The 22,781-nt window shown below is 48.6% G+C and overlaps 10 protein-coding genes across 10 annotated transcripts; 3 read left to right on the forward strand and 7 right to left on the reverse strand.

The window, feature by feature from the left end:
- Positions 1-112: 112 nt before the first annotated feature.
- On the reverse strand, positions 113-2,162 carry ASPWEDRAFT_50130 (uncharacterized protein; the record flags this gene model as incomplete). Its single annotated transcript, XM_040837386.1, has 3 exons — positions 113-448; positions 509-2,041; positions 2,103-2,162. The coding sequence occupies 3 exons, from the start codon at positions 2,160-2,162 to the stop codon at positions 113-115; spliced, it is 1,929 nt and encodes a 642-aa protein (XP_040690337.1).
- A 760-nt stretch (positions 2,163-2,922) lies between these two features.
- ASPWEDRAFT_416949 (EI24 domain-containing protein) lies at positions 2,923-4,436 on the reverse strand. The gene is made up of 4 exons (XM_040835623.1): positions 4,385-4,436; positions 3,977-4,061; positions 3,333-3,910; positions 2,923-3,264 (listed from the first exon to the last, which is right to left on the reverse strand). The coding sequence occupies exons 2-4, from the start codon at positions 4,031-4,033 to the stop codon at positions 3,090-3,092; spliced, it is 810 nt and encodes a 269-aa protein (XP_040690338.1). The 5' UTR covers positions 4,034-4,061; positions 4,385-4,436; the 3' UTR covers positions 2,923-3,089.
- Positions 4,437-4,516: 80 nt separating this feature from the next.
- ASPWEDRAFT_108625 (haloacid dehalogenase, type II) lies at positions 4,517-5,306 on the reverse strand (the record flags this gene model as incomplete). Its single annotated transcript, XM_040828009.1, has 2 exons — positions 4,517-5,079; positions 5,138-5,306. 2 exons carry the CDS (start codon positions 5,304-5,306, stop codon positions 4,517-4,519), a joined length of 732 nt encoding a protein of 243 aa, XP_040690339.1.
- A 256-nt stretch (positions 5,307-5,562) lies between these two features.
- ASPWEDRAFT_170176 (HNH endonuclease) lies at positions 5,563-6,498 on the forward strand (the record flags this gene model as incomplete). The annotated part of the gene is made up of 2 exons (XM_040830575.1): positions 5,563-5,826; positions 5,935-6,498. The coding sequence occupies 2 exons, from the start codon at positions 5,563-5,565 to the stop codon at positions 6,496-6,498; spliced, it is 828 nt and encodes a 275-aa protein (XP_040690340.1).
- Positions 6,499-6,885: 387 nt separating this feature from the next.
- ASPWEDRAFT_170177 (translation initiation factor 2) lies at positions 6,886-10,123 on the reverse strand (the record flags this gene model as incomplete). Its single annotated transcript, XM_040830576.1, has 3 exons — positions 6,886-7,037; positions 7,097-10,043; positions 10,100-10,123. The coding sequence occupies 3 exons, from the start codon at positions 10,121-10,123 to the stop codon at positions 6,886-6,888; spliced, it is 3,123 nt and encodes a 1,040-aa protein (XP_040690341.1).
- Positions 10,124-10,465: 342 nt separating this feature from the next.
- On the forward strand, positions 10,466-11,740 carry ASPWEDRAFT_170178 (putative mitochondrial carrier protein (Ymc1); the record flags this gene model as incomplete). Its single annotated transcript, XM_040830577.1, has 5 exons — positions 10,466-10,571; positions 10,724-10,735; positions 10,786-10,922; positions 10,979-11,607; positions 11,710-11,740. The coding sequence occupies 5 exons, from the start codon at positions 10,466-10,468 to the stop codon at positions 11,738-11,740; spliced, it is 915 nt and encodes a 304-aa protein (XP_040690342.1).
- A 129-nt stretch (positions 11,741-11,869) lies between these two features.
- Positions 11,870-14,834, reverse strand: ASPWEDRAFT_67036 (putative C6 transcription factor; the record flags this gene model as incomplete). Its single annotated transcript, XM_040838879.1, has 13 exons — positions 11,870-12,596; positions 12,654-12,777; positions 12,831-12,850; positions 12,905-13,004; positions 13,063-13,078; positions 13,143-13,266; positions 13,318-13,648; positions 13,696-13,807; positions 13,862-13,877; positions 13,938-14,360; positions 14,431-14,490; positions 14,555-14,586; positions 14,778-14,834. The coding sequence occupies 13 exons, from the start codon at positions 14,832-14,834 to the stop codon at positions 12,071-12,073; spliced, it is 1,941 nt and encodes a 646-aa protein (XP_040690343.1). The 3' UTR covers positions 11,870-12,070.
- A 126-nt stretch (positions 14,835-14,960) lies between these two features.
- Positions 14,961-17,837, reverse strand: ASPWEDRAFT_38276 (putative MFS transporter). The gene is made up of 12 exons (XM_040834857.1): positions 16,944-17,837; positions 16,790-16,887; positions 16,658-16,720; positions 16,551-16,603; positions 16,420-16,491; positions 16,251-16,364; positions 15,930-16,197; positions 15,858-15,879; positions 15,708-15,805; positions 15,588-15,652; positions 15,495-15,530; positions 14,961-15,437 (listed from the first exon to the last, which is right to left on the reverse strand). Exons 1-12 carry the CDS (start codon positions 17,464-17,466, stop codon positions 15,218-15,220), a joined length of 1,632 nt encoding a protein of 543 aa, XP_040690344.1. The 5' UTR covers positions 17,467-17,837; the 3' UTR covers positions 14,961-15,217.
- A 410-nt stretch (positions 17,838-18,247) lies between these two features.
- ASPWEDRAFT_737628 (putative alpha-glucosidase) lies at positions 18,248-21,115 on the forward strand (the record flags this gene model as incomplete). Its single annotated transcript, XM_040839378.1, has 3 exons — positions 18,248-19,840; positions 19,896-19,926; positions 20,004-21,115. The coding sequence occupies 3 exons, from the start codon at positions 18,248-18,250 to the stop codon at positions 20,924-20,926; spliced, it is 2,547 nt and encodes an 848-aa protein (XP_040690345.1). The 3' UTR covers positions 20,927-21,115.
- Positions 21,116-21,304: 189 nt separating this feature from the next.
- ASPWEDRAFT_26128 (mitochondrial 37S ribosomal protein uS2m) lies at positions 21,305-22,469 on the reverse strand (the record flags this gene model as incomplete). The annotated part of the gene is made up of 3 exons (XM_040832811.1): positions 21,305-22,086; positions 22,185-22,370; positions 22,439-22,469. 3 exons carry the CDS (start codon positions 22,467-22,469, stop codon positions 21,305-21,307), a joined length of 999 nt encoding a protein of 332 aa, XP_040690346.1.
- Between the last annotated feature and the right edge of the window lie 312 nt (positions 22,470-22,781).

Raw genomic sequence — 22,781 nt, forward strand, 5'->3', positions numbered from 1 at the left:
ACCGGATATAGATTCTATCAAAAACTCCCGTTGCCTAAACGAAACAAACAAATCATATAGAGTAATTCCCATTTAATCAGGGAATACTATGCAAAGAGAAGATGGAACTGCGTCATATCTCAGAAAGTACACCGCCGGCCTCGGCGAATTTCTGCTGGTATTCTTTGAGACTTGCCCACTGGCGCAGCTCTTCTTCGTCGCGCTCAGTGTCGCTCAAATAACTCATTGATCGACCTTTCTGGTCGCGAGTGGATCCAGGTCGTGATTGGGTTGAACTTGAAAGGCCCTCGAGGCGCATGAGCGTGTCGATGAACGCATGGAGATAAGATTCTGCTTCGGCCATGGTTAGAGAATGAGGCCCTGGAGTTGATGTGTCTGGTGTTGCCGATTCCATAGCTGGGTGAGGAAGGTTGAGCAAAGTGGAAGCTATTTGACGGATTTTATACGTCTGTAGGGCTAATTAGATATACAGTTTAAAAGATTAGATTTAAAGAGTGGGGAAACTCACAAAGCTAGCACCATTAGGTTCCATATTGACCTCATTGACAGAACGCAATAGTACAAGAAGATCTCGTATCACAAGCAGACGTTCTTCTGCCATCATTTTCTCGATATGATCCGGTTGTGCGAGTGTTTCTGGCACTGTGAAGTTGTCCGACGCGTCACCTTCTACCTTGGGTGCAGACCCTGGTGTGTCGGGATATCTCTGCTCAGATGGCCTATGGTACACCTTAGAAGTCCCAAAAAGACCCCAATATTTTTCCACCAGGTAGGATCGGGTACCTAACTGACTAGCATAAATATTGGCTTTCTGGATTTCGTACTGGATAGCACGACGTTCCAGGGAGTGCGGGTTTTCGGTGCTCATGGGAGAGATCTGAATCTGATTAAGTGATAGTTCTTTCGGGGCATTGACAAGCGCTGATTTCGCCTTCTGTAAGCATTCCCACATCAAGGACCTTTGACGCTCTCTGTCAAACAACTGGCCACTGCCGAATGCAATTTCCCAGGCCGACAAAGTATTGTAGGAACTAAATATTCGAACATTGGCATTGAACCCTACAAGCTGCGAGACTGTGTTGCTTGGTTGAGGCTCCACATGTGTGGGGAATATGTATTCATCATCAACCTCGATGGGCAAGGGTGGATAACGCTCAGTTGGCGTTTCTGGAGGAACGTAGACAGCGGTATCAGCGGACCCAATATGCTGTAGTGACCGATAGCCAACTAGAAGTGTGTAGAAAAGCCGACGTGCCATCTCTTGCTCAATGATATCGATTTGGGCGCTCTGTGGGTCATGTGATATGTGGGAGGACGAAGAAGAGTTGGGGCTAGTTGGACTCAATGAAGACAGCTTGGTCGCCGAACGGCACAGATCATGCACTTGAAGTATTGTTCGGCATTCAGCAAAATAAATACGACAAAGCCGTATATTGTACACGTATCCTGATGACAGACCCAAAAAGTAGCTGATGGCTGCATCGTTGACAGTAGCACTTCGGTCGAGGTATCCAGTACCCCGGGCCTGAACAGCGACATCATGACATCGTTTAACCAATGCCATCGAATGAGGGAATGCTGCCTTCTCGGCTTCCGTCTTCAAATGAAGCTTGGGTCTTCTTGGAAACGAAGCCACCAGGGCTCCGATCATGGAAGCCAAAAGGGCCAAGAAAATGGGATTGGTGACATCCTCCCTTCGCGCAAAAGCGGCGCGAAAGGTCGGCTCATGGGGAACTGGGACTAATGGATGGATGTAGGTGAAGTAATCATCAACGAGATAATGTACCGTGGTCAAAGGACAGATTGATTCCGCTGACGCAGGGAATGATGTGGATGGAAGGTTGTTCACAGTGGACACAGGTAGAGCAGGTGATGTCTGGTCCGATGGACTGGGAGAAGCAGCTGGTGACGCCACAATTCTTTGTTTCTTTAGCGCCTCTGCATGGCGGTTAGGCGGACCACGACGCCTGCTTGGTCTTTCATATGTACAGGGTATCTCCAAGCTGGCGCAGGACCGACAAGGAGGTCCACTTATGTCGCACTGAAGTTGAGGATTAGTATACGATTCTGCGATGGATTTCTTCAGTTCATTAACTCCTCACCTTCACCTTTCTGATACTGCAGGCATCACAGGCCTTTCGCAGTCTTGTTTTGTTGTCCATGAGTGTACATGCGAGGCATTTCAAGCCATGTTGATGCGGTTATACTCTTGCTTTTGTGGGGATGGCGAACCCGCAAATCCCCGACTGGCAGAAAGAAGCCCAACGCACTGCGAGGCAATCGGAAAGCAAAGTGGTCCAACTTCAGGTTTGTTTAAGGAAGAGGAGATTCTAATAATCAACAATGTCTGAAAAAGCGATGGATTAAGGTTCGCCCCTAAAATAATTGCATGATTTCACAGGAAATTGCCTCGGCGAGTGACGGCCTCCAGTCGATCTGTCAATCCCCCAGGGAATCAGGGATAGATAGTGTGGCTCCTCAAATCCTTTGTAAAATACGACGCCTCAAAATAATAAATAGTACAGATCTGAATATCGTCATTTGCTGCTTGATCATCGCCTTCATCTCCGGCGTTATCAGCGACGGCGACTGCGGTGAGGGGATCACGCGGATCACGTGGGGTCGTGCCCGGATCAAAGGCCCGCTGAGAGCCACGGGAATCGATATTGATGAGGATCGAATCTTGGATTCCAGTGATCAAGCAAACTCTGTTACAGGACGTAGTGGTTTCATGTTACTCGGTTATTATCATTAATTCTTTAGCACTTTGAATCCAGGGGGTTTCAAGTCCAGCTCGGATTTTCCAAGTGGTCAATGTCCCCAGTTCGACCTCCGGGTTCCCGAGGCTCCGAAGATCCCAAATTACTGCATTGTGGGGACGCAAATCACTTGCCAACTTCGAGAAGGCCCAAATTTCAGTGAACGAGTGAAAGCCAATCATGGAAGACAACCCCTGCACGGAGCAGACAGGGTATTTCCGGAACAGTCTTGTCTAGCAGGGTCCAAGGAACACAGTACCATCACTAGTGATGAGCCGTTAAGTGTCAAGTTGTCAGGCTTTGAAATCCTGATGATTCGATCGTGTTGACTCATGGCATGGGATTATCATGATAGTCGTGGCCCACTCTACTCGCCCTTTGTTCTAACAGTTCGCGTTTTCGTTCAAGCTCGACCGTCCAGAGCCCAGAGCCCGCAGCAGATGTCATGAGGAAAAGCATGGACAGCATGGGGACGAGCTGGAGCACAAGGGCGACTGTCCCAAAACTACAGATTGATTCGTTAAAATAGGGGGTGGAGGAAAAAGCAAAACCACCAGATCGTGTAACACTTACCTGGTATATTGCAACTGCCGTCTGCGAATATGCTCCTTTCGTTCCTTTTTCGACAAGTCCAGCATCTGGAAATATCGCCAGTGATGGAAAGGCCCAGCTCGGTAGCCGGTTAATAACAGAAACATCGGGGTGCCTGCCACTGGGATGAAGTTCAACGGGAGCAGCACAATGAACTCGATGATCTGTCGAAAAGAAAACGGGGCATAGACAGCACTAGTAGTCGGCTTTCCCAATCGTTTGACGATATCATCACCATGGGGGTATAAGACCCTCGAGGTGGTGACGAGTTCCTCATAACCCTCGTTCGCAACCACTGCATCAAAGATATCCACTAGGGTCTCATCCACGAAAAATGCTTCGAATAATGCCGCGACAATAATTGACCCTTCACCCAGCACTAAAAAGGCACCATTGATCCAAGCACCGACACCTTGGAAAATGGCCAGGAACGCCACTTGCGGTAAGTAGGTAAACAGAAAGAGGATGACATAGATAAAAGTCGAGAGCAGAACAATCGGTAACAATCGAGCGCGGAATAGAGGCCAGAGAAACCGATGCGATGCAAAATAGTAGATACCCTATCGATCCAAGCGTGTTAGCAAAATCAGAAGAATCACCATGCAGGCAGCAGACAAAGCGCATACCCGAAGGGGATATAACCAAGCAGCTTTGCTAGTATCCCACGGGGTAGACGTAGGCATGATGGCGGAAAAGTCTATTCAATCAAATCTATCACACCATAAATATGACCTGTCCACGACAATATATAGTATACAAAAGAAAGTTGGTCGTGGATGGATGAAAAAGACGAAGCTGAGGATGATTTCCTCATGTTGTCGAGGCGCAAGACAATGCCAAGACTCAGCCCGCGCTTATCGATAAGCGCCGCTAGCGGCTATAAAAGGGAGGAAATTTTCACGCACTTTCAGACTTCTTTCTTCTTTTTTTCTCCAAAACTGATCGCCTTTTCATTATTCACTCTGAGGTCCAATTTTCTCAATGGGTTCTTGGAGGGGAAAGAGAAGGCAAGATAAATTTCGTTGCTTACTTACCCCGAGCTCTCCCTCTGTATGGAGGGTTTGGAAATATTTACAGCGAGACATGCCCACCTTTGCACCAGGATGCGATCGTGGAGACTGAACGATTTGCATTTGCAGAAAAGAACCAGATCTAGCAAAACCTGTTTAAAATTTAATATCATAAAGAGAATTGATCACCTTTCCGAGCTGGTTCAGGCTATTTATCGTTTCCGTCGGTTCGATATCCGGCACGGTCCTGTCTATCCATCCTGTGCCTCGACGATCAACCCATATCGCGTTCATGCCCACGTTGCGCGCCCCGATCACTTCGAACGTATTGGTCGTGACCACACAGATCTCCCTCCACTGTGACGAGTCTTTGCCGACCTTGTCTGCCAGGTGTTTATAGACGGCCGGTGCCGGTTTATATTGCTTGACATCCTCGACCGTGATGATGTCTTGGAAGAATGCCGAATGAGGCGAGAGCTCTTTGGAACAAAATACCGTGCCCGACACCATCGACGTGCTTCCGTTGGAAAAGATCACGGGTGTGATGGCGGGGGTCGAGGCCAGTTGGCTCAGCGCTGGGTTTACATCGTCAAAAGTGCACATACTGTCGTAGGCTGTCATCAAGTTGTTGATGTCCTGTTCTCCAATATTTGCCCCGCTTTCGGCAAGGGCATGCAGGAGAGCATTCCGGGTAACATCAACAAAGGACTCAAAGCGCCCTATGTATCGTAGAGGGAGAATTAGTAGGCGCATCATGACACACAGCGTTGACTTTACCCAGGCTGTTCAGTTTCCAAGTATACTCCAGCTGGTACTGTCTCCATGATGTTGCAATGCAAGCAGCCGTAGTCCGTCCAAAATGCTGCTCCAGCTCTCGGGCAATCGAGTCGATGGAGAGGATGGTCCCGTAGATGTCAAACGCAACAACGATCTGTTTACCTGACATGGCGCTTGCAGTCAACACTTACGATCAAGTCCAAAAGGCATCAAATAAGAACAATAATATCCGACGAGGCGAGAGTTTTGAATAAAATCGCGGAGATGCGCGCCGGCACAGCTTAATAATGATGTCAATCCATCATCGTCCGTTCTCTGGATCGAAGAAAGAATGAGGCGGGCCATACGCCGGCATCAACCCTCGTCCAGGTCGAGTCATCTCCCTTACGCAATCCAGAACCATCCCTCCTGCTTGAATCGTCCCAATGAACGCCCATGGAAACCATGAAACCAATTACGAGGTCTTCCGGGAATGTCTCTCCAGCTGCATCGTGGATAAGTTCAACGAGAAACCCCCCAAGACCTCGAAGCGCAAAGCCCACAAAGCCAAACGAAACACCGTGAAGAAAGACGGCGCTGTCAAAAACAACACTCCTGAACCATCGCCACCCATCCCACCACCGTCATCGTCATCGTCATCGTCACTATCAGTTAGGGCAAATCCTGAAGATCTGGCTGAGTTCATTGATGTACTGCTACTCCGCCAAACCGAAAGACACGATCGATCCCTAAGATCGAACATTGAAAATCTTAAAATATGCATGAACTCATTATACCAATACTGATCTGAATCATAGTTCATCGCATCAGAAACCTTCCCCTCCCTCCCCTCCGATCTCCAATCCCTCTCCTACTCCGCAGTCCAACACGACCCCCACCTTTCCAATCGATACCCAAGTCCCCTCCCTCGATCTCTAATCGACACCATCACAGGCACCACCCCGGTCTCCGTCTCCGAATCCCTTTCTGTCTACGGCCTCGTCCCGGATGCTTCTGATCTTCCCGAGTTCCTCTCCCCCGTCCTCAATGAATACATAACCGGCGTGACGACAGGGCCGCCAGCTTGGGCTTCGACGCGTACGGATGCCTGTGAGATTTGCGAACGGGACTGGATCCCGCTGTCGTACCACCATCTTATCCCGAGGGGTGTGCATGCAAAGGTCGCGAAGAGGGGGTGGCATGATGAGTGGATGTTGAATAGTGTTGCGTGGTTGTGCAGGGCCTGTCATAGCTTTGTGCATCGGATGGCTGGCAACGAGGAGCTGGCTCGAGAGTGGTATACGGTTGAGAAAATACTTGAAAGAGAGGATGTACAGGATTGGGCGAAATGGGTGGGAAGAGTTAGATGGAAGGCGACATAGTATTCATGAGTATGGAAAGGAGAAACCAAGGCTAACGAAGTGAAGACGGTCCATGTTTGTTATACAAGTTAAGTAGACATGTAGTCAGTCATAGTCATAGTCTATGTAGATAATATCATCGTACTGTACATAAGGAGCTGATCTTCCATGGCCCCAGACCAAAATGTATGTAGACAGGTTTTTTTCTCTCTCGCCATAACCGATTTCCCTTGATATGGAATGATCATTATACTCCTTCCCGAATGCAAATTAAACATGTAAACCCGATAGGTTTTCAGATGAAAGGGGTGGCGTCATCGGGTGAGTCAACGCCCAAATAAAAATACAGTGACCAAGCACTAGGTCGCAAGAATGGTAGAAATATTGTAAAAAGGATGTCGAGAGAGATCACAGGTATCTCTTTTCATAGATATCCTCGTAGCACTGGATGTGGTCACCAACAGCAAAGTCGGTCCAGCCCTCAAAGCCGATTCCACATTCGGTGTCTTTGCGCATTTCCGTCACGTCTTTCTTGACGTTCTTGAGGGAGGTGATAGATCCTATACATCGTTATATTAGTTGGTTTTTCTCTATCTGAAGCTGTGGGTTGAAAACTTACCATCATATACAGTTTCCTGACCCCTGAGTACTCGGACCTTCTTGGCTCGGTTGACCATTCCATTCCGGACCTTACAGCCCGCAATAGATGTCTTCTCTCGGCCCTTGAGGGTAATCTCAAAGATCTGCCCAATCTCCGCTTCTCCGGTCACGCGCTGAGTTATGGTCGGGGCCAAATGCTCGCTAAGTGCTCCCTTGACTTCATCGATAAGTTTATAGATGATGTTGTAGTCCATGATTCCCACACCTCGAGCCTCTGCCATTCGCAACATGGCAGGGTCAATTGGCTGGTTGAAAGAAATCAGGTGACCATTGGCAGAAGCCGCATGTTCAATGTCGAATTCACTGATTGGGCCAACACTGGAACGAAGCACATTGGCAAAAACTTCATTATTACCAATTGCTGTCACTGAGTTGAGGACCGCCTCTGCCGATCCTCCCACATCTGCTTTGATAATGAAGTTCACCGGCTTAGGTCCAGATGCCTCTTGCTCGGCTCCAGAACCATCTTGATCAGATTCTTCTTGTCGGCGTCGTTCCAGTGCCTCCCGGCGGGCTTCATTGATAGCAGCCGTGTCCTCGCCCAATTTTCGGGTCTCCGTTCTCTCCAGTCGATATTCAACCACATCCTTGGCCTGCTGTTCATTTTCGGCTTGCAGGAGCTCAGTGCCTGCGGTTGGCTGCTCTCTCCAGCCGTCAACCTCGACTGGCATTCCCGGTGTGGCCTGGTCAATCGTAATACCAGCTTCATTTCTGAGAGTCCGTACGCGGGCCCATGTCGAACCTGCAACAATGACGTCTCCCACCCGTAGTGTTCCTCGTTTGATAAGCACAGTCGCTACGCGGCCGTAGCTCTTCGTCGTACCTTCAATCACCCAGCCCTCGGCATGGCCAGTAACTTCTGCGCGGTGATCAAGCACCTCAGAAAGTGTGACAATGGCCTCTTCAAGATCCAGCATTCCCTGGCCAGTCTTGCCACTCACACCGATAGCCTGCACATCACCACCGTAGTCCTCGACGTGAACCCCATGGATAGAAAGGTCTTGTTTAACTTTGTCCGTATTGACATTCTCCTTGTCAATCTTGCTCATAGCGACAATAACGGGGACCTTGGATTGGGTAGCGTGCTTAATTGCTTCGATTGTCTGCGGCTTAACACTGTCATCTGCAGCAACCACCAAGACAACAATATCGGTTACGTCGGCACCTCGACGCCGCATCTCCAGAAACGCAGCATGGCCGGGGGTATCCAAGAATGTAATTGTCTTTCCGGAGGGCATGGGCACGGAGAACGCGCCGATATGCTGCGTGATTCCTCCATGCTCGGAAGCAGCAACGGACGAGTTACGAAGCCAGTCCAAAATGGTGGTTTTACCGTGATCAACATGGCCCATGATTGTGACCACCGGCGGTCTAGGTGGCAGAGAAGACTTGTCTTCTGGCTCGGGCGCCGCAGTCAAATCTTCGTCGGCCGTTTCGAAAATGGGTTCAAAATTGAACTCAGTCGCAACCAACCCAGCAGTTTCTGCATCGAGGACATGACTATATGATACATCCTCGAATCCCATCTCTTCCATCCGCCGCACAAACTGTGCTGGCCGCACCCCAATGACATCGGCAAGATTGCTGACACTGATAAACTCTGGGAGGTAAAGAGGACTTGGGGTAGAGTCTAATTCCTTTGCCTTTTCCTTTTCCTTTTGTCGTGTCTTTTCTTTTTTCAACCGCCTGCGCTCTTCCCGGCGCTTACGACGGTCGTCCGCGTCGAAATCTCCTTCGTCTTCATCGGCATTAGCTTCGCGTTGTTTACGGCCATCTCGACGTTTCGGGGCCTTCGTTGTCGGTGTATCTTGTGCATTCATTTCTATTTGCTTCAACGATGACAGATCCCACGACCATTCGTCCTGGATTGGTTCCGCCTTCTTGGGCGTTGGTTTCTGGGGTTTTTCGGGCTGTTTATGGTCGACATCTTTGTGTTTCGGTGTTTCTTTTGTCTGTGCCTCCACTTCTTTGCCGCCTTTGAAGACAATTCGAGGCCCGGAAAATAGCCCTTCTCTCGACGCATACCCTCTGAACGCATCATCCCTCTTGTTTCGGGGTGCGTCTGGACGTTTAGCCCGTTCTTCTCCAAATTCCAACTTCATTTCATGACCCAGTTTTCGGAACTTGAAGTCATTTTCTGAATTGCGAGCCTGTCTCGAGTTGGGCATAGGTAAATCCGGCCGGGGAGTTTGACAGGACGGGCAGGCGGCATGCTTTCCAAAACATGAATACTGACATTGTGGGCAATTCCAATCCGTATTCCTCAAATGAGGTGGTATTCTTTGGGTATTTGACCCCCGATGCCTGTCTGAATCTTGATGTCGAATACCATCGTTATTCGTAGAACGAGAGCGTCCCCTAGTAGCGAATGGATTCTGTTGTCGTTCTGGCCTATCGCCATCACCGCGCAATTTTCGGTTTTGCTGTGCTTCCTGAGTTTTTTGTTGCTGGGTGTTTTTTGCCACTAAAGCATCACGCATCGCCTGCTCTGCCGGACTCAGGCCTGCTGATTTCGGAGCCTGTTTATTTCCCCATCGAGGACCATCGCCGCGCGGTTTGGGATTTTGCTGCTCTTTATGAGCCTGTTGGGCCTGCTGAGCCTTTTGCTGTTCGTTGTTTCGTGCCACTAAGGCATTACGCATTGCCTGCTCTGCCGGGCTCAGGCCCGCCGGTTGAGCCTGTTTGTTTGCCCATCGCGAGCCACCAAATTTGGAGCCTGGAAACGACGGGTGCGAAGCAGTTCCGTCACCATCGCCATCGCCATTCGGGGTAGAGGGAGAATCGGACGAATTGTAGTTGGCTAGAGGTGAACGAAAGGACCGCCGGGGAACGTAAGCTGGCACCGGGGAAAACGCTGCTCTATGCCTGGTCGCGCAAGATAAATCAACACCCTGACGCCGCGAAAGCTGCCAATCAAGTCAAAATTTGAAATGGAAAGAAAGCAAGACCAGACAACACTTACCTCCAATACTGCCCGTCTGTGCATAATGGAGGAGACTCTCAGTTATGACCTCCAGTATCGTTCGTTCTATCTGTCTTTCCCTCGGGGCAGAATTTCCGGCGAATACGGTGGAACTCCGTTTCCCGCCCGCCTCACGTGTGTCGGCGCCTTCGCCGAATCGGAGCCCGCCTTTTTCTGTCGTACAGGAGGAAACACTGCGATTGCGCCATTCCACCTGCTGATAAGAAGAAGATACGCCCTTCACAGCTTTGCGAGCTTCCTCACTCTCCTCCAGGTCCAGTCCAGCTTCTTAATTGCTGGCAATCTCCTTGTTCCCGGTCAATTAGGTCTATCTGAACAGCTCCACCCCACTTGCTTATCGTCACAATGGAGTCGGAGGCATTCGAGGACATGCAGAAGGGCGGCGGAGCCTTGCAAACGGCCAAGGATTTGGGTGCGGGCGCTGCTGGTGGTATTGCACAGGTCTTGCTCGGTATGTCTGCAATTGATAGGATTTGATATTCTTTGTTGCGGTTCAATCTGGGGGATTTCGGCTGTTATCACAAGTTACACTAAGGACAGCCGATGAGCCCATAATCGAACACACAGCCGTAATTTAAGGCACTTTTACTGACGTTTTCACAGGACAACCTTTTGGTATGTGGCATGACAGCTGAATTAGTCCCCTTGATTTTAACCATAGACAGATATTGTCAAGGTGCGGTTGCAAACCACCACTCAATACTCGAGTGCGCTTGATTGTGCCACCAAGATTCTCAAAAACGAGGGCCCAGCTGCCTTCTACAAGGGAACCTTGACCCCACTGATTGGAATTGGAGCTTGCGTACGTTCTGGCTCCCTGAAGACTATATTATATTCCGATTCTGACACCCATTGCAGGTGAGCGTGCAATTTGGTGCTTTCCATGAAGCTCGCAGGCGTTTGGAGGCACTCAACAAGAAGAAATACGCCGACTCTACTCTCTCTTATGGACAGTATTATTTGGCTGGAGGTATTGCCGGACTTACCAACTCGGTGCTGTCCGGTCCCATTGAACACATCCGTATTCGCTTGCAGACCCAGCCGCACGGTGCTGGCCGACTATACAATGGTCCCATTGACTGCATCCGGAAGCTCTCTGCCCAGGGAGGTGTGATGCGTGGTCTCTTCAGAGGTCAGAATGTCACCTATTTCCGAGAAATCCAGGCCTACGGTATGTGGTTCTTGGCTTTTGAGTACATGATGAACCAAGACGCCAAGCGCAACAACATCAAGCGCGAGGATATTTCCAGCTTGAAGGTTGCCACATACGGTGGTTTGGCCGGTGAAGCCCTTTGGTTGTCCAGTTATCCATTCGATGTCGTCAAGTCAAGCATGCAAAGTGATGGGTTCGGTTCTCAACAAAAGTACAGCAGCACAATCGACTGCTTCAAGAAGATCCACGCCGCCCAAGGACTGGGTGGTTTCTGGAAGGGTCTTGGACCAACTCTGCTGAGAGCTATGCCAGTCTCTGCAGGAACATTCTTTGTGTATGTTTTCTCTTTCTTTATTCCATTTAGCACCCCGGTCGCCCTTCATCATATATCATCTTGCTTGAAGAGCCAAACGCTGACTTGAATTTCACCTTGTAGTGTTGAGCTTACTATGAGAGCTCTGGGTTAAAATCTGATTACAAAATTTGCAATTCCTTTGTCACTTAACGTCTAGGTTCTTTTTGATATCCAAATCCCGTTCATGTTCAACAAAAGAGCGAGGGAAAAGTTTCGGGAGACTTTCATTATTACCTATTTTAGAGCGGTGCCTTCTTTTTGGTTCCCTGGTATCTACACTATATACACGGTCAAATCTATGAGCTATAGACATTTTCGTTATTCATTTTCAGGACACGCTGCTTCTCCCATTGCGACTCCATGACATGCTGCACACTAATATCACCTGTCGCCCATGTGGCTATGTCCTCCATCCTACATAAAGCTCCAAACTCGGCCCTAACTAGACTGCTAGCGAAAAATCGCCAAAAAAGTCCTGCCACGCCGTTGGGAAATAAAAGAGATTGAGTCCTGGGAAATCCCATTCGGAGACAAATTGCTCTGGCACGAATGATTGCAGGTCAGCCTGGGCGTCGAATAACTCCCAGAAAGGAGCCGTAGCCGCTTGGTCAGTATCAACATCGCTTTCCTGCAACGTTCGACCATACTTCTCAATACTGAGCTTCAGGATCTGCATATAAATGTTACCGTTACTACTATTGTCATTGTTGGATCCAGCTCTGTTCAGCTCATCTAGCAGCCTATTACCATGTTCCAGCAGTTCCTGGTGCTCCTCTTCCCGCTCAGGCAAAAGTCGAGATAGTTTGATAAGAAGGAGAAAGCAGAAGGCACATTTTGCCCACACAAAGTCCATGGCATACTTCAGCTTGGCTAGATAGAAGTCTGGCTCGACAGTTATGAGCAAAAGGTGCTTTCGTGCGCTCGCCTTGGCCATAAGAAGGATATTCCGTTCGATGATAGACATGGCCCTGATGTTGAGTTAGTGATAAGGAAGCGAGAACCAATAGCGGCAAATAGGTTCATACGCAACGTTTTCCACGCCCATTGCACGCAGGGCCTTACAATGGAGCATCATTTCGGCCCAGCACTTCTGCACACGTAGTGCAAGCAAGAGAAACGGCCTCTCTTCTGCTGCTGCGATCGATTTTTCTTCGTCTCAGGTCAGCAAGTCTTTTTCACTATCTCGAAACGCGAAGCCATACCGATAATGCGCAACCAATCACTTATATTGTTCAGCTACCTATTCACTGCGCATGATGCAAAAGAAGCAACTTACTCAAACCAAAGATCAAGATCAACTTTAGCCTCGTGCACATAATCGGCAATGTCAGGTCTATCGAGACCCCCTCTTGCGCCTAACGTGTCATTTATATTGGCTAAGACATGAATTAGGCTTCACTTATTTAAGTGTTTGATGTTAAGAGTATTAAATACCTCTTAGAATATTCAACTGCAAAGATATGTCAGTGACTTTTAACGGTGCGCGCCTAATTGGGGTTGGGAAATAAGCATACCTCAACCTGAGAAAAAAGTCGCAAATCCAACACTGTTGACGAAGGATGACTGAGCAAAATCCGACATCGGCGTGCGTTTCCTGTTAGTCGAATTCCAGGTGGTTTGCCTCCGTCAACGCGAAATCTAGACGATTCTTATCAGCTTCGAATGCAATGATGGCAGGAGCTATATTACATGTGCTCTAATACCAAAAGCCCAAACCAGGTTCTTGCCTTTCGCATCAAAAGCCGCTCTTCCTCACCAATATGTGAAGGGAGATTATATATTTCTTCGGCTTCTTTTATTGCAAGTCTTTGTGTGAGCTCTTCGAATGCTTCGTCCATGTTCAAATCTAGGGCCATTTGCGTTGCAAAAGACAGTATTAATGACCGTTCGGTAGAGTAACAAGCAACGGTAAGCATTGCCTGCACTGATTCCAAACAGTTGAACCTCTTATTCTGAATTACCACGTTGATGGACCTCTTCAGCTCTGCATGTAATAGATCAGACATTTGAGATCCGGATCCTAGAAACTGTCAGCAAACGTCCCAGCAGAAAGAATGCTCATCATACTAGTCTCGACACGGCAGCCAACTGTGCAGATGGCATTTAAAAGAATGCTGCTACGCGCACGCACCGAGGCAAAGGTGTCATATTCAGGGTCGAATATTGGAATATACCTATCCTATAAATGATACATCAGTACATTAACCAGATCAAGGGCCAGAGTCATGCATACACAGCCCTGGAAGAATCTAAAACAGTCAGCTGCAGTCAATAAAACACATCTCGAGACTCGCATCATTTGAACTTACGTCCTAAAGCAAACCATGGCATTCTCCATAGTAATCAATCCCGTATTGATAAAATCGGAGATTGGCTCATCTCGGATCTCAAATCCTGATCGTTTTCTCTTAGCCAGACGGACAGTCTCTGCATTTTTCGTTTGAAAGGGAGTGTCAACAGGAATTTCATCGTTTGAGGATATCCCAGGCTCCCTAAATTGAAAACCGCTGGGACTTGTTGAAGGAACAGCAGCAACAATGGTTGGAACCGTCGTGGGATTAGAGCCCACTTGAGAAGGTGACGATGTATATGCACTTGCACTGTACGTTTGGTGCTGTTGCGTCTGAAATGTTGCTTCGTCCATAGTCGACTGCGGGCGATGAAGAAGAAGCTGGCGTATATCATCCAGCTGTTCTCTTAAAAGACGCACTTCTGACTCGACATTCTCCAACCTTCTAAAAGCAAAGCATGGTCAACGAAATGTATTTGACGGTTGGGGCTTTACAACAAGGCCACACATACTCGACAGTAGGATCTTTGGGGGCTTCAAAAAACACGCATTGCCTTTTCAGCTTATTACATCTACATTGACATAATCAGCACAGATTATTTGAATCAATAAATCCGAATATATCCCTCTACATACCTTGTGCAAGGCCTACTCCCATCACATTTCACCTAAAGAGTCAATCAGCCCATCAACAAGACAGATATTGACATTGGCACTGTCATCCTACCTTTGACTGTCGACAAGAACTACAAGCTTTCTGTAAATATAATTGACGCAGCATTAGTCTCACAGACCTTTATTCCATCCCTGTCCTGTCCATCAGGGGAAGAATGTACGGGCATCAATCAATCATACATACCGGTATTCGCCTCTTCCCCATTGGAGCCGGTACAACACTCGAACCATCTGATTCCATTTTGTGAGATTCAATTTCCGCAAATTATCTTTGAGGTTTTACTTTCTGCTTGGGGGATTCGTGTAGTTAATTGGTTTAGTGGTGAAGGGATCAGATCTGGGGAGAAGACGACAAAATGCGGGGGTGTTGATCGGGCTTATGCCGGCTCGGCTATTGGAGGCTTTGGCTTTATTTCTTCTTGCAAGGATGGGAGAATACCTCATTATCTTTGGAATTTTAATATTAATCTTAGTATGGATGTTAGGCTGTTTATTGGAGTGTTAAATGTGGGTGAAGAATATAAAATGTTGATATTTCCTACAAGACATACTCTGCTACACAATATCCAAACAAAGGCCAGATAACCGCACAATATCCTAAGATCCAAAAACAATGCTACATCCCTAGTATACATAAATGAAATCCTCGTTCTTGCAGTCTGTAAGATCCTTGAAGGCGTTGTCATCGGTCACGCCTTGCTGGGGATATACGTCTTTACTATTATCTGTCTGAACAGCCCCAACAGCAAACATGGACTGGTCGACGACTTGGGCGCTTTTACCCATGGCAACTCGTTGTTTTTCGTGCTTTTTGTTGAGGAAGAAGAGATATAGCATGTTTAGTCTGTCGGGTTTTAGTATTCACGCTCGCTTTGGAGGTTCCAGGGGAGGTGGAACTTACACACAAAGGACGATCAAGACGCAGAATAACGCCAAGCTGTAGTGCAATAAACGTTATTATGATAATCAAATAGTTAGGTAAGACTGTTCTTACTTGGATGTCAGACCACGAGTATACAGCGGTGCTTCAGCGGTTGTGTACAAGTTCGGACCAATAACCTATTCAGTAGGTAAGCTGAGTGTCTGGGTTCAAGCTGCATCTTGTTCTTCATACATTACCAACACATTGCCCAACAATCAGAATACCAGTTGTCACTTTCTTCTTGGTCTCGCCAGCGGTGTTGGCCGCAGACCATGAGTATATCAACGGTGCTGAGCATGAATTAGCCGGACATTGGGGATGGAAGTCTCATTCGAAGCTTACTGATTCCGGGATATACAGAGATCTTATCAGGTTAGCAATTCTGAAATTGTTCTTGATGTTGAGCTCGCTTACAATGTAGTACCCCGCAAGCAATGGACCCTTGTGAGCATCATCATGAGGAATCTGTAACAACATCACACAGCCTGCGATAGCAGGTAAACACAGCAGAGCTAGGACAGGTCCCTTCATTTTCAGCGCTGTCGCTAGCCATGCTCCTCCCATGGTTGCTACGAGTTGGACTGCACCGAAAGGTATATTGAAGAGAATCGTCTTGAACTGGTCAAAGCCAAACGCTTCGATGATCAATGGGCCGAACGTAGAAATCCCCCCACTAGGAATCCTGCTTTCTGTTAGAGTCTTATTCAACTAGGGAGGGCTGATAATTCTGCTTACGATACTGAGAACATCAATGCAAACCAAAACCACGACTTCAGGTCGAGGCAGGCCTCTTTCACATGGTCCCATTTCCATTGGTGGTTTTCAATGCCCTGTTGGTTCATCCGAAGTCTGTAACCATCCATATTAGCGAGCTCTATGGCAGTCATGGTACATAGGTATATACCTCTCAATAGCAACCAGCTTATCCTCTTCATTCAGGAACTTGGCTCGTACGGGTGAGTCTGGCATAAATAGCCTAGTGACAAAGGTCAGATGGCTGAAGTTGTAATCCACCATGTCAGATTATATCCTCACAAAACAACGGAAGAGAATGCGACAGTAATGAGACCGAAGAATAAAAATATAATCTTTCCAATTATCAGTCAGACCATCATGCATATTTAACAGGATTGTGGGCTCACCTGGTAAGCCTCGAAGATAGAGGATTGTATGTGACCGATACCGTAGGTGATAAGGCTTCCGAACTATCCAAAAATATTTTCCTTAGCATACGGATTGCTATTTTAAAAGAATCATAGAGATGGTCTACTCACCATGTTAACCACGCCATTCATTGCGTACCACGATCCAAGCCTCACGGGTTGCTCACGCCGCCGATACCACATCTGTGTTATAGCAATGAAGGCAGGGGCTTTCAAATCGTCATCAGCATTCAAGGTTTAGGCATATTATCGAAGAAATACTTACGAATTCCAGCTTCAAATGCACCAAGGAACATCCGACAAACCAATAATGCAGGAAAGTTGTTCGCTGCCGCCATGCACGACAGCGCTATGCCCCAGAGAAGAACCGTACATGCCAGAAATTTTCCCAGGCGAATCTTGACCAAGGCATAGGCAACGAAAGGTTGGACAATCAATTGTGCAAGATAAACAACGGACCCTAGCCAGGAGTACTGCTGGCCATGGAGATGAGCCTTTTCAATCAGCCCGAAGACCGACGCATATGCAAGGGTTGATTTGTCAAGCTGCTGGAGAAAGTAGATACCCAAAAGAATAGGAAGAAGCCTCAGGTCAATCTGCCGGAGTACTTTTGTGTTATTCTCGGGTGTGAGGATGGTAGAATATCCCACGTCCTCGATCAGTTTTAGGGCTGTGTCTTGTTTGGGCTCATCGTGATGCCGTGACTCCTGATGAGCTTCAGCTTCGATAGACTCGACAAATTCCTCCTGTCTCCCTTTTGCCTTTGATGGCTCTGTCCCCTGTGTCATGTCTCTTTTTCTCAAAAAAGATACTGTTCAATGAAATAATGAAGGAGATATGGATATACTTCAATCCAAACGAGGATTGAACACAACGAGAATAAAAACCGACCAGGTATCCAACCCGAGACGAGCCGGCATACACAAGGCAGACAGACAGTTATATCCTTCGATAGAGAGATGACAGGTGGAGTCTGGGGAACCCCGTGGGGAAAACATAAGGTTTCAACCCCGGATGAGGGAACAAAAGCCCGACGCAAACAACATCATCCAAGACTTGGCCATCACATAGCGGTTTTGGCATGCCGCATACTCCTTGTGGCCTGACCATAATGATGGCTTGAAGATGCATGATGCGGACGGACCAAATCCGAGGTTTCATCGTCCAATCAACCCATCGCGTCAGAGGAGTAGCCTTTAAGGAGGGGGGATGGTTGTTGTCACTATCGTAAGATTCGGCTTTCGGTATCATCTCCGAGCGATGTAGATGTAAACCCCACATTTATAACAAGGAAGATCAGTAGCTTGCCTGTTCTGGTATGGAGAGTCAACTGTGGGGAAGCTTCTGGTGATGGAGCTCGTCGGAGATGAAGCCCGAAATCCGACTATACAGAAATCGCAATGGAGACGACTCGGCCATGCGCATGCATGGGATGAGGGGAAGAATAGAGGGGCAAAGCACTCATATACAGCACCGTGTCTTGGTCTTTTTCTTTCGCAGATTGCATTTCCTCTCCATTTCTGAAGCTTCTCTTGTTTCGCGCATACCAATTCATCCCAGAACGCAATCATGCCTCAAAAAGAGTTCTGCCCAAAAGGCTATCAGGAAATTCCCGAAAAACATCAGAATTCTCCAGACGTGCACCTCCGCTCGAGCAGTTCCAGCAAGCAACAATTCGACTTTTCCTTCGAAACTATCCGCCAGAACTTGTTCCGGGTCGTCTTTTCATCCCAAGACCATCCAATCCCTCCCTACCCGAGTGTTTCCAAGCCAGAAACAAACCTGCGTGATGTCCAGATCTCCGCAGATTCCAGCTCCTCGGCGAAAACAATCCAGGTTGGCGACGTGACTGCCTCTGTGGAGTGGGCTCAGACCCCAGTGGTGTCTTTGTCTTGGACCGGCGAGGAAAAGCCATTGCATCGCGATCTACCCTTGCGTTCGTATGTGGCGGATGCGACTGGTATCGCGCACTATACCGAGCACGATCGAGATGCTCTGCACGTTGGTCTGGGAGAAAAGAGGGCTCCTATGGACCTCAGTGGTCGGAACTTCCTTCTCTCCGCCACGGATTGCTTTGGATATGATGTCTATAACTCGGATCCTCTATATAAGCACCTTCCTCTGCTGGTCAAGGCTACTGCCAATGGATGTGTTGCTATCTTTTCGACGACACATGGCAGAGGCTCTTGGTCTGTTGGCTCAGAGATCGATGGCCTCTGGGGACACTTCAAGGTGTATCGTCAGGATCATGGAGGTCTTGAGCAGTATTTGATCGTTGGAAAGACAATCAAGGATGTCGTCAGGTCATACGCAGAGCTTGTCGGCTTCCCCATTCTCGTTCCTCGATGGGCATACGGATACATCTCTGGTGGTTATAAATACACGATGATCGATGAACCACCTGCCAACCAAGGTCTCTTGGAATTCGCAGATAAATTGAAGGAACACGGAATTCCTTGTTCTGCCCACCAGATGAGCTCGGGGTATTCCATCGCAGAGAAGGAGCCCAAAGTCCGCAACGTCTTCACCTGGAACAAACATCGATTCCCCAACCCAGAAGAGTGGATTGCCAAGTACCATGCGCACGGAATCCGACTCCTCACCAACATCAAGCCCTTCCTGCTTGGTTCGCATCCTGACTTCAAGCGACTTGTTGATGCAGGTGCCTTTTTCAAGGACGAAGATACCAATGAGCCAGGTTATATGCGTCTGTGGAGCGCTGGAGGTGCTACAGGAGGCGACGGCTGTCACATTGACTTCACTTCGTCCTTCGGTTTCAAGTGGTGGTATAACGGTGTGCAAAGCCTAAAGCGCGCTGGTATCGACGCCATGTGGAACGATAACAATGAGTATACTCTGCCAGACGATGACTGGAAGCTTGCCCTCGACGAGCCAGCTGTTGCTAAAGCTGCACAGAAGCAGGTCACAAATTCAGTCGGACTCTGGGGACGTGCTATACACACAGAGCTCATGGGCAAGTCGTCTTACGATGCCCTCCTTGACATAGAGCCTCAGCATCGTCCCTTCGTCTTGACTCGTAGTGCCACTGCAGGAACTATGCGATATGCAGGCAGTACCTGGAGTGGAGATAATGTCACCAGTTGGGATAATATGAAAGGAGCCAACGCACTGTCTTTGAACGCAGGCATGTCTCTTTTGCAGGTAAGAAAACAGACTGGCTATCACAAAATGCATCCTTGCTGACTTTTTTCCCTAGTGCTCCGGTCATGACATTGGCGGTTTCGAAGGTAAGAACTTCCTTTTATTTGGAATCAGCCACGAAAGAACTCAAAAAGATAGAAAGACTAACCCTTTGTCTCCTCAGGTCCCCAGCCCTCTCCCGAACTACTCCTCCGCTGGATCCAGCTCGGCATCCATTCCCCCCGATTCGCCATCAACTGCTTCAAGACAGCCCGGAACAGCTCATCCGGAGACGTCATTGAGCCATGGATGTACCCCGAGATCACACCCTTGGTGCGAGACACCATCAAGCGCAGATACGAGATCCTGCCATACATCTACTCCCTAGGCCTGGAGAGCCATCTGGACGCTTCTCCCCCACAGCGCTGGATCGGCTGGGGCTTCGAGTCAGACCCCGAAGTCTGGACACAAACTCTCAAGTCAGGCGAGGAACAGTTCTGGTTCGGCGACACCATCCTCGTTGGAGGCGTGTACCAGCCCGGCGTGAATGTCGCGCGGTTCTACCTCCCGCGCAAGGCCGCCAACGACCAGTTCGATTATGGGTATGTCAACATGAACGCTCCATACACCTACCTCGCCTCCGGGCAGTGGGTCGAGATACCCTCCGAGTGGAAGGCGAGTATTCCTCTCGTCGCTAGAATCGGCGGAGCCATCCCAGTCGGAAAGTCTGTTCACACTAAAGTCCCCGGCGACGATACCGCTGCTTCGTTGGCGGTGCAGGAAGACGACGACTACAGAGGTGTTGAGATCTTCCCGCCCCAGGGTGGCTCTCATGGTCGTGTCTTCTCCACCACGTGGTATGAAGATGATGGCATCTCCCTGCATCCTGGCATTTCACGATACACTATTAGCTATAGCTCCACTGCTGAGAAGGTCATCGTGGAATTCGCTCGTGATGAGCAAGGTGGGTTTGTACCTGCTTGGAAGGATTTGGATATTATTCTCCACAACGGTGACGAGAGACGTGTAGTCTCGGAAGTGGGCAAGTCGGTGGAATATAAAGGAAAGGACTCTCGTGGCCGGGTTGTGTATACGCTGAAGGCGTAGGAGGAGATGATTTCTTTGTTTTCTTGGTTTGCAGGTAGATGTCCGTAGATCGACTAGAGCATGAGTGACTCGATTTAAGATGGGTTGGCGTTGACAGGGTAGAAAATTGAAGTTAATAGCAAATCAACCCTCTACTTTCATTCCAAGCCCAGGCTCGGGGCATACTTTTCAAGATCATATATTAAACATGCTTTATTAAACAGTCCTGACACCGGTTAAGGGACCAATTCCAATTCAACTTGTTAAAATACAAACATGTTATAGCACCCGGAAATAAGAAAAAAACTTTACAATGCTCTATACAGTACAGTTCCACCTTTTGAATGCTCACACAAAGACAGAAAAGGGAGAAATCGAATGAAACAAGCTCAAGACGCTTCATTTATCATCAGATGTAATGCCAAGGTCATCGGGGGTAATACGCTCGTATGTGAGTTTACCCTCGGCCGCCTTCTTGAGTCTTCTCTCCTGACCTGCCTCACCTGCTCTTCCCAAGATACCAGCGATGACGGTCACGGCTCGCAAACTGTCGTCGTTGGACGGGATGGGGTAGGTGACCCGGGTAGGATCGGCGTCAGTATCGATGATACCGATGGTGGGAACGTTGTTGAGACCGCATTCGTGCAACATAACAACATTCTCAACGGGGTTCAGGCAAACCACCAGGTCCGGTTTGGCGGCCGGGCGTTCAGCCAGAAGGGGCTTGAACTTGGGAATCTCCTCATCCAAGCCATTGACAAACTTAAGGTCACAGTGACCCAGGATCTGTTGACCATTGGTAAGACTGCCAGGAATCCATCGCTCAAAGATGTGGTATCCTCGGGCCAGTTCGGCAGCCCTCACTACGGTTCGCTTGTGACCCTTTCTTGTGCCGACAAAGAGGACCAGACCGCCGCGGGCGGACACCTCTTCGACGACCTTGGCAGCACGTCGCAGGTATGCAGCGGTGATATCCAGCGAGATGATATGGATTCCGTCTCGGATACCGAAGATGTAGCGCGAATTTTGAGGGTTCCACCGGGACGTCGAGTGTCCGAGATGTGTCTGGGATGCGAGGAGCAGTTCAAGAGAGATGTCGGAGGGCTTAGGAGGGTTTCGGATGAGATCCTCGGGTTCGTAGGCATCTGCCACATCACTACCAAGGGCGTGGAAGCTGTGCTCTGAAGGTGAAAAGGACAGGTTAGAGATGGACGGAATAAATGATCGCATTCAAATAGCAATGACGGGAACAACGGAGGTGAAAGCTGAGACTGCTTACTTTGTTGTTCTTTGTTTCTCCAAGCAAGCTTTTCCTCTGACAATGGTTTTCGCGGCACAAAAGGTTTCTCGGCTTGGACTGCAGGCGCCTCAGAAGGAGTTGGCACCGCAGTGTCGACAGGCGTTCCGGTCGAGTTGAAGCGGCTCAGAATGCGAGTCTGGCGACTGAAAGCAAGAAACTGGCGGCCTGCAAACAAACAAAATCAGCGACACGGTCATTTCAATATCTTCTGATTGAATTGAGTCTCAACTTACTTTGCCGCACACCCAAGTGCCGGAGAATCATGGTGCAGTATGCTGGATTGTTGACGACTCCTAACAGCGACTCTCCAGCAAGTAGGGAATTGTCCGCTCGAACTTTTGATGTCGGACTTGGCGTATGTTGATTCCTCAGGCAGAAGCACGGGTCACGCTAGTCCATTTTTGGTCCGGGCGGGGTGTCGACGATCTCGAATAACTTCAAATTCCCTCGATATTATTTGCTTCAGACTATGCAAGATGATCTACAAGTAAATTAGGCTTGAGGTTCTTGGTCTACGGCTAACCTGTAGGTATTTTCTGCAGCTCAAACAGGCATTTGATACCGGCTTCAGCCACT

This window comes from Aspergillus wentii (assembly GCF_001890725.1).
Source record: "Aspergillus wentii DTO 134E9 unplaced genomic scaffold ASPWEscaffold_3, whole genome shotgun sequence".
Lineage (NCBI taxonomy): Eukaryota > Fungi > Ascomycota > Eurotiomycetes > Eurotiales > Aspergillaceae > Aspergillus > Aspergillus wentii.

Excerpts from the sequence above, each read along its gene's own strand:
- ASPWEDRAFT_416949 (XM_040835623.1), bottom strand. The coding sequence starts at position 4,033 with ATGCCTACGTCTACCCCGTGGGATACTAGCAAAGCTGCTTGGTTATAT. Across the intron at positions 3,911-3,976 it reads CTTGGTTATATCCCCTTCGG|GGTATCTACTATTTTGCATC; the intron begins GTATGCGCTTTG and ends TTGGATCGATAG. Across the intron at positions 3,265-3,332 it reads CGGCAGTTGCAATATACCAG|TTTTGGGACAGTCGCCCTTG; the intron begins GTAAGTGTTACA and ends ATCAATCTGTAG.
- ASPWEDRAFT_38276 (XM_040834857.1), bottom strand. The coding sequence starts at position 17,466 with ATGACACAGGGGACAGAGCCATCAAAGGCAAAAGGGAGACAGGAGGAA. Across the intron at positions 16,198-16,250 it reads GCATTGATGTTCTCAGTATC|GATTCCTAGTGGGGGGATTT; the intron begins GTAAGCAGAATT and ends AACAGAAAGCAG. Across the intron at positions 15,880-15,929 it reads TGCTTGCGGGGTACTACATT|ATCTCTGTATATCCCGGAAT; the intron begins GTAAGCGAGCTC and ends TAACCTGATAAG.